Source organism: Paracoccidioides brasiliensis, assembly GCF_000150735.1.
Source record: "Paracoccidioides brasiliensis Pb18 unplaced genomic scaffold supercont2.2, whole genome shotgun sequence".
NCBI classification, from domain to species: domain Eukaryota; kingdom Fungi; phylum Ascomycota; class Eurotiomycetes; order Onygenales; family Ajellomycetaceae; genus Paracoccidioides; species Paracoccidioides brasiliensis.
Genome location: NW_011371359.1, coordinates 2089954 through 2103190, shown reverse-complemented (window position 1 = coordinate 2103190; position 13237 = coordinate 2089954). Strand labels below are relative to the sequence as shown.

At 47.3% G+C, this 13237-nt stretch overlaps 5 protein-coding genes across 5 annotated transcripts; 2 read left to right on the top strand and 3 right to left on the bottom strand.

The window, feature by feature from the left end:
- Positions 1-978: 978 nt before the first annotated feature.
- Positions 979-2451, top strand: PADG_01856 (uncharacterized protein; the record flags this gene model as incomplete). The annotated part of the gene is made up of 1 exon (XM_010758795.1): positions 979-2451. The coding sequence occupies one exon, from the start codon at positions 979-981 to the stop codon at positions 2449-2451; it is 1473 nt and encodes a 490-aa protein (XP_010757097.1).
- An 899-nt stretch (positions 2452-3350) lies between these two features.
- Positions 3351-7392, bottom strand: PADG_01855 (uncharacterized protein; the record flags this gene model as incomplete). The annotated part of the gene is made up of 3 exons (XM_010758794.1): positions 3351-6925; positions 6994-7243; positions 7315-7392. 3 exons carry the CDS (start codon positions 7390-7392, stop codon positions 3351-3353), a joined length of 3903 nt encoding a protein of 1300 aa, XP_010757096.1.
- An 840-nt stretch (positions 7393-8232) lies between these two features.
- PADG_01854 (mitochondrial 37S ribosomal protein YmS18) lies at positions 8233-8862 on the bottom strand (the record flags this gene model as incomplete). The annotated part of the gene is made up of 1 exon (XM_010758793.1): positions 8233-8862. The coding sequence occupies one exon, from the start codon at positions 8860-8862 to the stop codon at positions 8233-8235; it is 630 nt and encodes a 209-aa protein (XP_010757095.1).
- A 595-nt stretch (positions 8863-9457) lies between these two features.
- PADG_01853 (protein translocase subunit TIM44) lies at positions 9458-11121 on the top strand (the record flags this gene model as incomplete). The annotated part of the gene is made up of 2 exons (XM_010759304.1): positions 9458-10386; positions 10446-11121. The coding sequence occupies 2 exons, from the start codon at positions 9458-9460 to the stop codon at positions 11119-11121; spliced, it is 1605 nt and encodes a 534-aa protein (XP_010757606.1).
- A 799-nt stretch (positions 11122-11920) lies between these two features.
- Positions 11921-13175, bottom strand: PADG_01852 (uncharacterized protein; the record flags this gene model as incomplete). Its single annotated transcript, XM_010759303.1, has 3 exons — positions 11921-11975; positions 12036-13081; positions 13173-13175. The coding sequence occupies 3 exons, from the start codon at positions 13173-13175 to the stop codon at positions 11921-11923; spliced, it is 1104 nt and encodes a 367-aa protein (XP_010757605.1).
- Positions 13176-13237: the final 62 nt, after the last annotated feature.

Genomic DNA, 13237 nt, shown 5'->3' with positions numbered 1-13237 from the left:
GGCTGATCCTTGGCTCATTTGCTCTATCTATTCTTCACTAACAGCCAAAAAATAGCTTGACTCCCTGCGAAGGAACTCAACTCACTCTCAGCCCAAGCAGCAATCCTGCCCGTGATTTATCAATCAAAGACAATAGCCACAGACCGATTCCATGGATCAAGGAATTCATAAAATTGTGCTGAAAGAGAGGTCTTTCCTTTTCCTCCTGCGCATAATGATGAGCAAGCCATTTGGGCCACATTTTTGTTGAACAATGCCTCGATAACTTTGACTGGATGGCCAAAGGGGCATAATGCGCAGCTAAGAATGTGGCTGTTCTGATTGATCAGAAATGTGAACAGCAACGATGAAAGAGTGCACTAGAGTGTCAATCCCGACAAAATTCTGGGGTAAGCGACTTTGGTAACTAATAACCAAAAAATAGAAGCTCGGAAAAATGAAGGGGGTCCAATTGGAGGATCCCATATCACTTCTGACGGACTTGATAACTACGAATTTGGAGCCTTGCACGAGGCTGTGTTCATCCGGAAATCTTGAAACACTTCCAGCTTGGTAAATAACAATGGAACACATAATCTCAGATTCAGGAACCAATTCAAAGTTATTTACCTCTCTATGATAAGTTCAACAAGCTCTCCTTCTCTTCTGTCAGGGTAGACCCTTCAACTTTCCTCACAGAAGGTCACAGTCCGCGCATATCCATCTGATAAAATTGTTCTAGTTAGGACCAGCATTTGCTATTTATAACTCCTTGGCTTGATCCCCGGGCCATCACGTCTACCCTGTAACGCTTCACTGGGATGCAACTTTTGAAAGGAAAGGTTGGTTGAAACCGCGACCTACATACGATTACATGCACCCAGAGTGAGGGTGACCATATTGCCGAGGAGCACACTCCTCCTCAATCCTTGATAACCACCGCTTTGGTAGCTTGGGCTGCTCACTTGAGGACTGGCTTAGCCTCAATGGGATATCGTCATGAGGCTTCCGACCACCTATATCCTAGTGACCTCATGTTGGACTTTTCTATCTGATTTCTCATCTGCAAGCCATGCGGATCTCCCTCTCCCTCCAACTCCTCCCTGTCAAAATCCCCTCGTTTGGGAGGTAGAGGTTGTTGCTGGTGTCTCTTTGGGGAAATGTGTTCTAGTGTCGCCTACACCTCAGCCAGTTAAGATATTAAAAGTTTTACGTACAGAGAGGCAGCGGCGACAACTCTCTAATTCGAACGGACCCTCAAAAAATGACAAAAGGTACAGATTACCCCTTGGCAGAAATTGGAGAAAACGACAGTTTTTGGAAGAGGAACCCATAACACAACCTGCCATATTTACTTTCATTCCCGATAATGTTGGTCCTACTCTTATCTGGGAAGACGAGCCTACAACAACCAGCGAGGATCTTACTGAAGCACCCGCTACGACAACAACAACAACAACCGCAACATCAACAGCTCTCAGGACTACGGCCACGACTAAGACTTCATTTATATCCCGTACTTCCACACTTTCTTCCACTCCTTTGGCTACTCAAACCACCGTTGGGTCGAAAAAGGCTGGAAAAGATTCAGGTGCCGTTATTGCAGGTTGTTCAATTGGAGGGATTGCTCTGATTGCCGTAGCTTACCTCGCCTTCATGGCGTGGAGACGTTCGCGCAGGAAGAAAATGAGCGATGAGTTGAATATGCCACCCCCGCCGTATGACACTCCCTCGATGAGAGAGGGTGGGAACCCTCAAACGGAATCTATTGTGCATCAATTGACACCGGAGCAGCCTCCTGCTGCCCAATCGCCTGGTTCTAGTTGGGTTCGTGCATCTACCCCATCCAACGCAGCGGACAGCGCGTCAGAACACACGCGACGTCAAAAGCATCGTCTCTCAAGGCGTTTCTATGCTGCTCTTGCCACAGGCGATCCCTATCCTGGTCACTCATCCAGCAGCTCAATACAGCGGTCTAATCCACCAGATCCACAAAACCGCTTACCCTCGAACCTCTCGGAGCCGTTCACCAATCTCCCAAGGGCTGCAGAAGAATCACCTTCTCAAGACCATTTTCCCCCAGCCCCTCCTACGTCCCAGCAGGAACCCATGGAAACCTTAGCAACTGCAAGACCGCTCACAACTTATAGATCCCGTCGCGAGTCCAGAGACAACGTCCGTCGTAGCTTGTTGGGCCCTTTTAGCAGGAACAACAGCAGCACTGACCGCGAACAGAGAAATACAAACCACAATTGGCAATATGTGTCATATCCAAACAACGCCAATTTTGATAGCCACTACGATGTTTCTGACATTGAGGACGATGAGACGGACAGTCTCCCATTCGGTAGACAGAGCAGTGTGCCTCCAACAATCCATGGGCCACAAAATGCGCTTTCAAGTATCCGGCCTAGTTCAGCTGTATCGGAAGATATTTCCGAAATTACCAGCTTTCCACCATCGCGGGTGTGAGGGCGTCTAGAGAACTAGGCGGCACAGCCTCTTCCAGATTCCGTTCGACATTTTGAGCCGCGGAGGGAGATGAAGCATGCTTCTCCGCTCTGCATGTTCCCGGGTAATGGAGGTGAACTCACATCGCCCAGAAAACTAACGACAGGCATTTGCTGGTTGTCGAAGCATTTTTATCTGTTTATCCATGTCTCGTTTGTCGCCTTATTTTATAATATTAGTATTCTTGTCCTTCTTCGCAATATACCCACTTTGGTCCGCTCGTTGGCATGTTTCTATCTATTCACAAACTGATTCAGGGGTTTTGGTATCTGCTTTTCTGCTTTTCCGCATTTTGGGTTGGAGTTCAGAGTGTATATACAAAACTTATTACTTTTCCTTCTTGCTATTCAAATGGGTGGTGATTGGTGTGCCACTGTACATAAATAAACGCACGTGTTCTCTCCTGGACGTTTCCAGGGCCAATATGGCGAGTTTGTGGTGTTTACAGTATAACTAGAGAAGCGAAATGAGGCTGTGAAAACAAATTCGAAATTTGTTGTGTGCAGCACCACAAGATTCGGTATGACGCAGCAAATACACAACCTTCCATGTGGAAAACCTTAACCAGTCCAACGGTTTAGATTTATGGCCGTCATATATGATCAGAAGGACAAGGTATCGATGAGGAAAACTTCTTGATGGTCATTCATAATCAATAAAAATAGCAAAAGAAAATTACATCACACTGGTGGGGGAGAAGCAACGCGTGAGGAATGGAAGGACAAATTTTCGCTTCCAAAAGTTCGTACCTTGATAGCCCAAATGAAAATTATTAAAGACCTACACGAACGTTAATAAAAGTATTGAAATGAGAAATCAACATCCATTATTTTCTCCGGCAATGTTAATAATTGCTTGGCCTATTTACCCCTAACACTCCTCAAACATCTTTCTAACCCCCTACATCTCTCCTCCTCCCTAACCAACGTAGTTTTAACGAAAGCCCGAATGGCGTCCCTCCCAACTTTTTCCCTCCACGACGTCCAGCCAGCCAGCTCACCAACAACCACATCCTTATTCCACGATATCTCCTTTTCCAACTGTTCAACCTCGGCCGTCGACTCTGTGATTTTCTGTTCCAGATCACGCATCGATTTTTGTCGCGATTCCTCCAGGCCTGGGAAGTTGAATTTCCGCGGGACAGACGAAAACGAAAGCGACGAATGTGCCCTTGTCAGGTCACGAATTTCAATGTTGAGATTGGAGATGAGCTTTCCTGGTCGCGCGAGGGCTTCTAGGACAGCAGTTGTGGTACTGTGCGATGATGTCAGGGTGATGAGGAATTGCATTAATGGGGAGGAATCTATGGAGGATGTGGAGATGCAGGCGGCGTAGCGGGCAAAGGTTTCCACGTGTGAGGTTGGAAGGGAATTGGAAGGGGGTTGAAGTGATGAAATGGCATATGCACAGAGAACGACTGAGTCTGCAAAGTCGGAATATGCATGCTGGAGAAGGTGGCCACGACGAATAAGGCTGCGGGTGGCAGCGTTGACGGCCCTGACTGCGTCCTGCGCATGAGACACAATCTGCTCAACATCACGGATCCCTTCTTTAGTTACTGGTTCGTAGTCGTCGGCAATTGTCTCTGCAAGTGCTTCAGCTTTTCGACGGGATCTGTCTTCTATCATCTCCGTTTGCATTTCAGGGACGAGGAAAAATTCCCAGAGCATCTCGTGGGTGGAGAATGTAGGATGGGATAGTAAGATTTTTAAAAGCAGGTCTAGACGCTCCTGAACGTCATGTAGGACAGCTCTTGAAGGTTTTGATGGTATTTGAAACGGAGTGCGGAATTCGGGGGATTCTGGAATGTATGATGCTGGGTGCTCAATTTTGAGGAACTTTACGAGATTCTCGAAATCGGCTATGCTCCGACGACAGGTTGTTATTGTGTATGCCATGACATCTTGCGGTGATGCGCTTTGAGATGATCTTTCAAGGCTGGGGGCACCAGATTTAATTATAAAACGGACACTAGCGTCTTCGACAAACAACGATCGTACAACTGTTGTGATCCTCCCTGAAGGGTCACTATTAGAAGAAGGGGCATTGGAGAAGAGTATTAAATCGTCAATTCGGTTGCGGACTTCGTCGTCCTTCGCCAACTCGACTGCGGTGAGGCCTCGCATCTCTCGGACATGGACGTCGACTCGTGGATCTCCCAAAAATATTCGCACTAGATCCACACGGCCGTATTTACTTGCCATCATTAATGGTGTAAACTTTTTATCGTTTGTAGCATTGGGGTCACAATCACACTCTTTGAGGATCCTAACAATTATCCGTGAATCGCTAACAACATGTAAGAGAGTGTTTCCTTTCCCGTCAACATGGTCTTCTAGCCTCAGAGGTTTGCCGTCGCCTTGTGCTTTTTGTGCGACTGTTAATGCTTCATTTACCATGGAACTATAGTCGGGATGGTCATACGACCTGCAGAGGGCAAAAAGAGGTGTCTGTCCGTTTTTATCCTTTTGTCGCCATGGAAGAGCGCACCCCAATCGAGACATAAGCGAAGGAACACAGAAAAGATAGTGAGCGACTGTCCGGCCTCTCCGGTCGGCTTTCGCATAGTATCGAGAATCACACGTTTGCGATACGAAATCCAGAATTATATCAACTAATTCGGTGTGCGCAAGCTGCACAGCGGCGCTCAGTAATGTCGTTCCGTCACTGTTGGTATCTTCCAGTATGCTTTCGAGGGGATAATATTCTTCGCAGCTAAGTAAGAACTTCAGTGCCTCCGGTTGGCGCGCTTCAACTGCCATCATTGGGACGGAGTCGCCCGCCGGATCCTGTGTTTTTGTGAGGCTTTCAATGGACGTATCTCCTTCCAGTGCGCTGGCTGTTGAACCGATTGTTGTCGTTCGAGAAAGAATGGACACTGTCGATGACTCTGAGAGACTCCGCATATCCATGGAAACCTTTTTTCGCGTTTGCGTATGGGGTCTTGAAGGAGAGGTTCTAGACCAAGTTTGAAAGGGGAAAACGTGAGAAAGTGATGGTGTTTCAGGCGTTGGGTGTTGGTCTTTACTAACTGGCTCGGTAATAGTGCCGTTCATATATGAATTTTGAGTAGATATGTGCTGCGAGGTGTCACAGTCTTCGACGTTTGGTAAACTCGGAATCCCGTCTTCATCGCCATTATCGTCAGCAGGGGTATCTTGGAGGCTATCTGGATCTAGTATTGCTTTTATCTCCGAAATCCTTCCGGCTTTTGTAGCGGTCCAAAGTCGTTTGTTTCGAGCGCTTGCTCGCCTAAGAGCTCTTGAATCTCTCAGCAGGTAACTTAAAACGGCTTCGAAAGTGCTCAAAGCGTATCCAAATTCTCCACTTTCAACATCATCAGTATAGATATACTGTTGCATGTATAAAAGCCTGGCTTGAAGGTTTCGAACTTGTGACCGGATAATAACCACAAGTAATAATGAAACTAAAACATCTGCATTCATTGCAAGCACAGAGCGTTGTTTCTCGCAGTGGCCATATGAATCTTCGTTATTTGGCAAGGAAGGGGTTTCCATTACCGTCACGAGTTTAATAGTTGCCAGCAAAATTTCGAGCATGTCCTGAGGACATCTTGCATCTGCTATTCTTCGAAATTCATCCACGCCTCTTTCAAGACGGTGAATGAGCTCCTGTTTCCCTTGGCGGCCACCCTCAATAACAATCCCAACTTGCGAAACATCAATATTCTCCATTTGACGAATACGAGCATCTAACTCTGCATCCTCCCCCTGGCGGTAGCCACAAAGTCGAGGAAATAATAATGAATCATGGACTTGTTGTGCCACATGTTTTTCGATGAGGCGTTCAACCAGGGAGCCCGTTAAATCGGTTGTTGCCCCTAACAGTGAAAGCTGCTGTTTATCGACTAGTCGAAACAGATCAATTGCAGTGGTAACCGCTGTTTCTAAAGCCCTCCTCAAAAGATCTTCGTCGTCCTCAAAATGGTCTGAAGAGTTGAAAGGAAGGCTTTCTTCGTTTATCGGCAACACATTTGCAAGCGATCTACTTCGCCAAGGTTCAGGTTCCGTAGTCTCGTCATGCGCTTCCAGGCCTGACATGGCTGGAGATGATACGGAGGACGGTGGTGGCGGCAATGGCTTCCCAAGCTCTTTGCCAAACTCTCGAAACACCCTTTCCAACCCAGGTTGCATTTGCCGCGCAATCATCGGGAAATTTGCTAGCAATTCTGCAAACGACTTGATCTCTTTCTTCGAGAAATGCGACGCGTGGTTTTCATTTGGATTTCCTCCTTTAGGGGATTCCGCAGGTTTTGGCAAAAGGCCGGGGACAACAGCAGGTGAAATCCTGATAGGCTGGAAAGTGCCAATCAACGGGCGCGAGATATAATATATCAGCCATGGCTGCGATTCGTTGTTTGAGGTATAGTAAAGTATATCGGACAGTAACTGCGCTTGGTTCAACGTCTTAAACCCTGAATTATGGTAGTTAGCCTCTTGCGAAAAACAGTCATGTAATGATTTTGAAGTGGTTTCACCCTACCTTTATTGCTATACACCAATGTTTCCTTGATCACCACAGTCCGGCCATTTACTGTCGTAATTTGCCTTGCCTTCCCCCGACTATCCCGTACACTCAATCCATCCTTACTTGCAGGCGAGCCGATAGGGGTAGTGATGCGCAAGACATGGCTTCCCAGGAACTCCTCTGACGCAACAATATCGGCATACGTCAGGTTCGAATCTCGGTCTAGCGCATTCACAAGCGATTCAGTAATGGGTACAAGAAGGACCTAATTTCGATTCCGTTAGATAGAGAAACACAGAAATCCAAGAGAGGAGGTTTGAGTTAGTATGTAAATACATGGTTCTGAATTGGGACGCATTGTGCAGGAATAGTACTGCGGAAGAAGGCACGGAGAAAAGGGTTTAATGGGTGCATCCACGCAGCATTGGATGGCCCGGCGGTCGAGCCCCGCCACACATCAAATTACACGGGGACAAGGCCGGAGTGGGTTTGCGTGTTCTTGGGTTGTTTATATCTCCAGCGTGCGATCCTGGCGCATTTGGTACAGAAACCTTGGAGGGCGGCGATTAGGTCAACAGGAGAACAATATGGTTTAACACGCAACTTGGGAAGGCGGAGAGCTATAGCACTGTATACACGAATAGAAATAATTTCTGAAGCAACCTGGAAAATATATAACCTCTTGTTGAGAGATAAAAGGTTGATGCCTTCATGGGAGGAATATCTGGAGTAACTGTGCACGTGACTGCGAGCATTTATGCCAGCTCAGTGCTAGTACACATTCGGGAATTATCGAGCACTTCTCGGCCGGGGGCGGTCTGGAGCAGAGGATATTCCGCAGAGAATAATAGCCTTGAAGGACGGGATTACGAGATAATGCGGTGAAGATATTTATAAAGAAACATGTGGACAATCTCGTTGAAAAATATTATTGATAGCAAAGTTGGTAAAACTGAGCTGCGGTTTGGAGAAGAATAAGGCAATAGATATAGCAGGTTAAAGCAAGACATGTATATAGATACACAAATACAAAGAATGAAAGGACGATACACTCTCTGTCAAACTCATATGCAGTTGTGGTCCCTTTTTAGGCCTCGATGGTTCCTCATTAACCTGAATGGATGATCTGAAGACATGCATCTTCCTCCGTCTGGCCCCGCTCGTAAGACAGGGGTTCCCAACGGGATCTCCAATATCGGTTCCGGTGGGCAAAAAGCATATATATTTTGGAAGGACATAACACTAAAATCGAGCTCAACCCAACCTCCGCACATTTTTGCTCCGACAACCTCCAAATTTTAATCGAGAAGCATCCGTAACCCTGCATACCAAATTCCGTATATTCTTTCCTTCTGGGCCGAGGAGCACCTTTGTGAATGCTTCTCGACCAGGGCCAAAACCCCTGAGAACAACCTCCAGCCGTTTCATCTTTAGCAGATGTCCTTCTTCCTGGATTTTTCCCATCATGAATGATGCAAGTTGATGCGCTGCGTCAAATTTGGAACGTTGTGCTTTGCGGAAACCGATGTTTCCACAGCTCATGGAGAGCAGGGGTTCTCCGTTTGATCGTGTTAGGGTGATGTGGGTGTTATGTTTGTGCGAATAGACGTGAAGGTGGTGTGGAGGGTCTTGGACAGGATAGGGATTGTAGAGAAACTGATTAAAACGGAAGTGCATGGACGTAGAATCGGTAATTGTGTTTCTTGAGGCTCTGGTCGACGCTGAGAGCTTCGACAAGGCAGATCTCTCGCCGGTAGACATATCTCGAACATGCTTTGTAAACATCGCCGGCTGGAGGACTTGGGATTGGCACAGGCATTGCTGGCCTGAGTGTCGGATAGACCGTGCCGCAGTGGACAGACCCTTGACGATAGAAGGCCCCATTTCTCTTAGGTAGAACAGGTAACGGCACAGACGCATTGACTGCTTGCACCACATCGATATTAGTGAAAATGAACCAGTAAAATAGATGTGGATATTTAATCGAATGATACCTTCAAAGGGAACTTCAGGAGAGCAGAACCAGTGGCTTGTCACCGGCAACGCGATGCTGCCAACACGCGCATGCAAGTAAATAAGAGGAGCTATCAAGAGTACTCAAGAGCACTGTTGCACTGTCATCGTATGTCTGTCTCTTCTGTCTGTTTCTCCAGGTTTGTGGCGGTTAAGTAGTTAAGGAATAAGCGCTGAAAGGTTCATCGAAGAGCGCGGAAGTTTCTCCTTGGCTTGGCGTGCAGACAAACTCCCAAAGTGGACATCGCCGTCAAAAAACATTTTCCTTTCATCCCTCGCTGCTCTCCCCAGTCTAACAAAACTCACAGCTACGAGGTAGCAAACAGCAAGGCGGGGATTTCGAGGTTGATTTGTATTTGTATTTGTTGTCTCGCTGCTGTTTCTGTTACTTTTACTTTCGTCCGTATAATTCCGCCGATTTCAACCGCTGGATTAAAACCGCATGATCCAACCTTGCCCACGGACTATGTTTATCGCAACTAAATCTACACCGTCCGGTGTGGTTCGGACGGTTCTCTTACGGAATAGCGTTGCATATGCTGCGCGGGCAATTTCCCGGCGATCAATGACGCAGAGCGCTACTCTTTATTCTGCCATCTCATCTCGAATCAGACTATCCTCCCCTCTAAACCAACCGATTTCCATTTCTTCCCCCTTTCTTCATGCGCACCCCACTCATATAAGTTCGATCTTTGTTGTTCTCCCAGCCAGGCGATTGTTCCGGTCGGGTCGTGCCCTTTGGCAGCAGAAGCAAAAGGAGTCGGAGCAATCAAGCACAGAGAATCGCAATTCAAACGAATCGTCGCAAAAGGCAAAGAATGAGGGAGAGCAGCAGGGAGAGGATTCCCATGAAGGAAGCAGAAAGAAAGAAGAACCACCTCCACCACCACCCCATGGTGACAAATCTCCATGGCAGGTCTTCACTGAGACCCTTCGGTCCGAGTTCAAAGCCTCAAAGGAATGGAATGAATCGACGAAAGCGTTGGCGTCCTCCGCGCATCAGTTTACTGAGAGTGAATCGGTTAAACGAGCTCGAGCTGCATATGAGGCTGCTTCTGGTGCCGCCACTTCGAAGACCTCCTCGGCTTTAAAATCTACCGGAAAGGCGATAGGGCAGGGGGCTGCGTGGACTTGGGAAACGCCAGTTGTCAAGGGACTTAGATCCGGAGTATCTGCCACTGGAAAGGGCATTGAAAAGGTTACCAGGCCGGTTCGTGAAACCACTGCATATAAAACTGCTGTTGGGGGAGTGAAAGAAGCCATAGATGATGGGAGTAGCTCCCGCTATGGAGGATGGATGGACAAAGAGGAGCGACGAAAGCAAAGAGAGCTACGAGAGCTTGCCGAGGCCAAAGCTGGCCGCCGCAAGGCAGAAAAGATGGAAGAAGATCCAAAGTGAGCTCGCTATTACTGATATTCTAGTTTACTCCTGAATATATTACTGACAGAAGCAGTGCGGGTACCAACGTCACTCTTCATAAAGACGCAGCTTGGAAAGAGTCATGGCGGGAATTCAAAGAGTCGAGTCGTCTTATGCAATCGTATTTCAACCTTAAGCATACATATAATGAATCCGACAATCCACTAGTCAGCACGGCTCGGAGCATTTCAAATCGAGTGGCCGGCTGGTTCGCAGAAAATGAGACCGCGATGGTCATCAAGAAATTCAGAGAAATGGATCCCAGTTTCCAAATCGAGCCTTTCTTGCGAGAATTGCGAGAATATATGTTGCCCGAGGTACTGGATGCATACGTCAAGGGAGACATTGAAACCCTTAAACTTTGGCTTTCTGAGGCCCAATACAACGTCTATGCCGCGCTTGCCAAGCAATATACGACAGCTGGACTAAAATCAGATGGCCGAATTCTCGATATCCGCCATGTCGATATCTCCCATGCCCGTATGCTGGAGCCAGGTGACATCCCAGTTTTTATCATCACCTGCCGAACGCAGGAAGTACATGTCTATCGCAATGCAAAAACCAACGAGCTTGCCGCTGGCATGGAGGACAAAGTCCAACTAGTCACATACGCAATTGGCATGACGAGAATTCCAGAAGACGTAAACAACCCCGAAACTCGAGGATGGAGAATGATCGAGCTGCAAAAAGCAGGTCGTGATTACATTTAAACGATCTTTTCAACTCGACCTCCCCTTCCATCTTATCTACGTTCCGACGTATTCATATTCATCCCCCTTATTGCAACTCCTAAACCAGCCGCCATTCACCCTCTCCGAACATCTGTTTATGCACCACGATCTCCAATCGATCATATCTTGACGCATGTGTTTTATTTTCTCCCAATTTTCCTTTGTTTTACCTGGTTTCTTCCCGGTTGTATACTACTTATGGGTTGGAGTCTTATAGACATGTGTTGTAGGATAAATCTAATCGCAAATCTGTTTCGATTTCCGTTTCCCGGCTTTTATCTTATGTATTTTCAGCAATCTTATTTCCCCCACCCACCCTCTCTTCTCTTGCATTGTATATATAATATGATAGCCTTGATTTCTTGTTTTCTCATGTTGCATTTCCTGCACAGAGACAGGATTAGTTGGATTGAGAAAGCCTGTTCAAGAGATTATCAAACGATTTTCTTAACCTTCTTTCTCCTCTCCCTTGGGTTTTAGCACTCCCTCAGACCAAGTGCCTTTGAATTTATATGCATTTTCGACCCATTAGACCTGCGGACTTCTTGCGCCTATCCCCAGCTCTGCAGAAAACAATGCTACTCAATAGGTTTACTCAACAACGCAACAAGGGACAAGATAGTGGAGGAAAATCCTAGGTTTTATACATATATTGTTGGGTAATTATATGCCGTAAAATAGCAATTTAGCAATCTTTGCATCAAACAGGCCCAAGAAAATGCTCCAACCAGTAGATGCACCCGTCAGTACCAAACCTGCCACTTGAAAGTTGATCCCATCAAGAACCTCTTCCGGCACCACGACCAGCACCTCCACCCATCAGATTTCTTGCCCTATTTGAATCGGTTAGCGCTTTAAAAGCAGCTTATATGAATAGTCAAAGCAAGACTTACATTTCAGCAATATTCGGATCATTCATCATGCTAGCAATATCAGGAAGGCCGCCTCCCTCGCCACCAGCACCGCCTCCACCCAAACTCTCCGCCATCTGTCGGATACGTGGGTTATTCATAAGATTGCTCATCATTTCAGGGTTGCTCATGAGGTTCTGCGCCATACTGGCAAACATTGGGTTGTTCATTATTGAGCTGAGATCAGAGATGCCGCCACCAGCGCCCCCCCCTGCTCCTCCACCACTAAACATTCCTGCAAGAGCTGAAAGGTCTGGCATTCCGCCCGCACCCCCAGTTCCACGAGAGGCACCAGAAGCCTCATCAACTTCTTCCGCAGGGGGTTCATTCTCTTCCTGCGTCATTTCCTCGATACGCTTCTTTGCAGTCTCCAGTCCCTTACGCATAGCCTCACTGCCACCGTTTCCTTCCGCGTCGATGCCCTTCTGGTATGCTTCAGCAGCACCCTTGGCATTTCCAAGGGCAAATCTAGCAAGACCAAGTCTGCCCCAACCCTTGACATATTTTGGATCCGCAGCCACGGCAACCTCGGCGTCTTCCGCGGCCTTGGTGTGGTTTCCCGAAGCTGAATAGGCGGCTGCGCGGTTAGAGAGGTAGATGGGGTTCGAAGGTGCAATACTGAGAGCCTGGGTATAAAAGGAAATCGCGGTAGGGTAGTCCTTGCGGGCCATGGCTGCGTTACCCTGCGATTTTAACTTCTCAGATTCCTCATTTGGCGTGCCGATCTGCGAAGCTGCTGCTGGTTTGGACTCAGTTGGCTTTGTGTCACCCGCGGAGTTGGGCGCCGGGATGGAGCCTTTTCCTTTGAGTTTCTCGTATACGTTGTAAATGGTTGCAAGACTTTGGCCTCCAAGCGCATCCTGCATAGCAGTCTTATCTGAGGGGTCCACCTTGAACGTGTCTGCGATACAAGACTGCGCAATCTCAATAGATTCAGAATCTTCTGCCGTAAGGGTTCCGTCTTTCAGACTGCTGCTGAGAAAGTCTATTATCGCAAGCGCTAAACGCTTCTTGGATTCTGTGGGCGCCTGATAAAAGAAAAGGTCAGTTTCATTTTGAGGGCGAGGATTGGGCAAAGAATAATGAAACTGAGTATCCTAAACATTGGCTTGCTATTACCATATTGTAGAAAGTTTCAGGGCTTAATAAAGCCTTGCAGCTCCACGGAATTCGGCAGTACGAAT